General features: G+C 43.8%; 1 protein-coding gene across 1 annotated transcript in view; it reads right to left on the reverse strand.

The window, feature by feature from the left end:
• LOC104514439 (plastin-2) overlaps positions 1-143 on the reverse strand; it is a gene marked incomplete at its 5' end in the record, with an annotated part of 12,561 nt that extends 12,418 nt beyond the window's left edge. Inside the window, one exon of the mRNA XM_010158118.1 lies at positions 1-143. This exon is cut by the window's left edge and continues 29 nt beyond it. Within this exon, the coding sequence (XP_010156420.1) occupies positions 1-143 (143 nt within the window).
• Between the last annotated feature and the right edge of the window lie 165 nt (positions 144-308).

Consider the following 308-nt stretch of genomic DNA (forward strand, 5'->3'; position numbering starts at 1 on the left):
GCAGCGAAGAGTCCAATTTTGATGACTTGCCATAAAAGACCCAAAACTAGGTAAGGTTTCCCTTCTTTTAAGTCTTCGGCTCCAATGTTAACAACATGGCACCCAATGGCTGAAGCTGAGTTCAAGGCCAGGTTCAGATTTTCCTAGGGGAAGAAGAGAACTTCTGAATGATGCAGTAACTGGACAGCTGAGGATATAGGAAGGGAGCACAGCCCAAACTAGTGAGATCTGTGAGCAGCTACACTGTGAATGCATTTATGTACATAGAACCATAGAATAGTTTGGTTGGAAGCGACCTTTAAAGGTCA

This window comes from Eurypyga helias, unplaced genomic scaffold (assembly GCF_000690775.1).
Source record: "Eurypyga helias isolate BGI_N326 unplaced genomic scaffold, ASM69077v1 scaffold25648, whole genome shotgun sequence".
NCBI lineage: Eukaryota > Metazoa > Chordata > Aves > Eurypygiformes > Eurypygidae > Eurypyga > Eurypyga helias.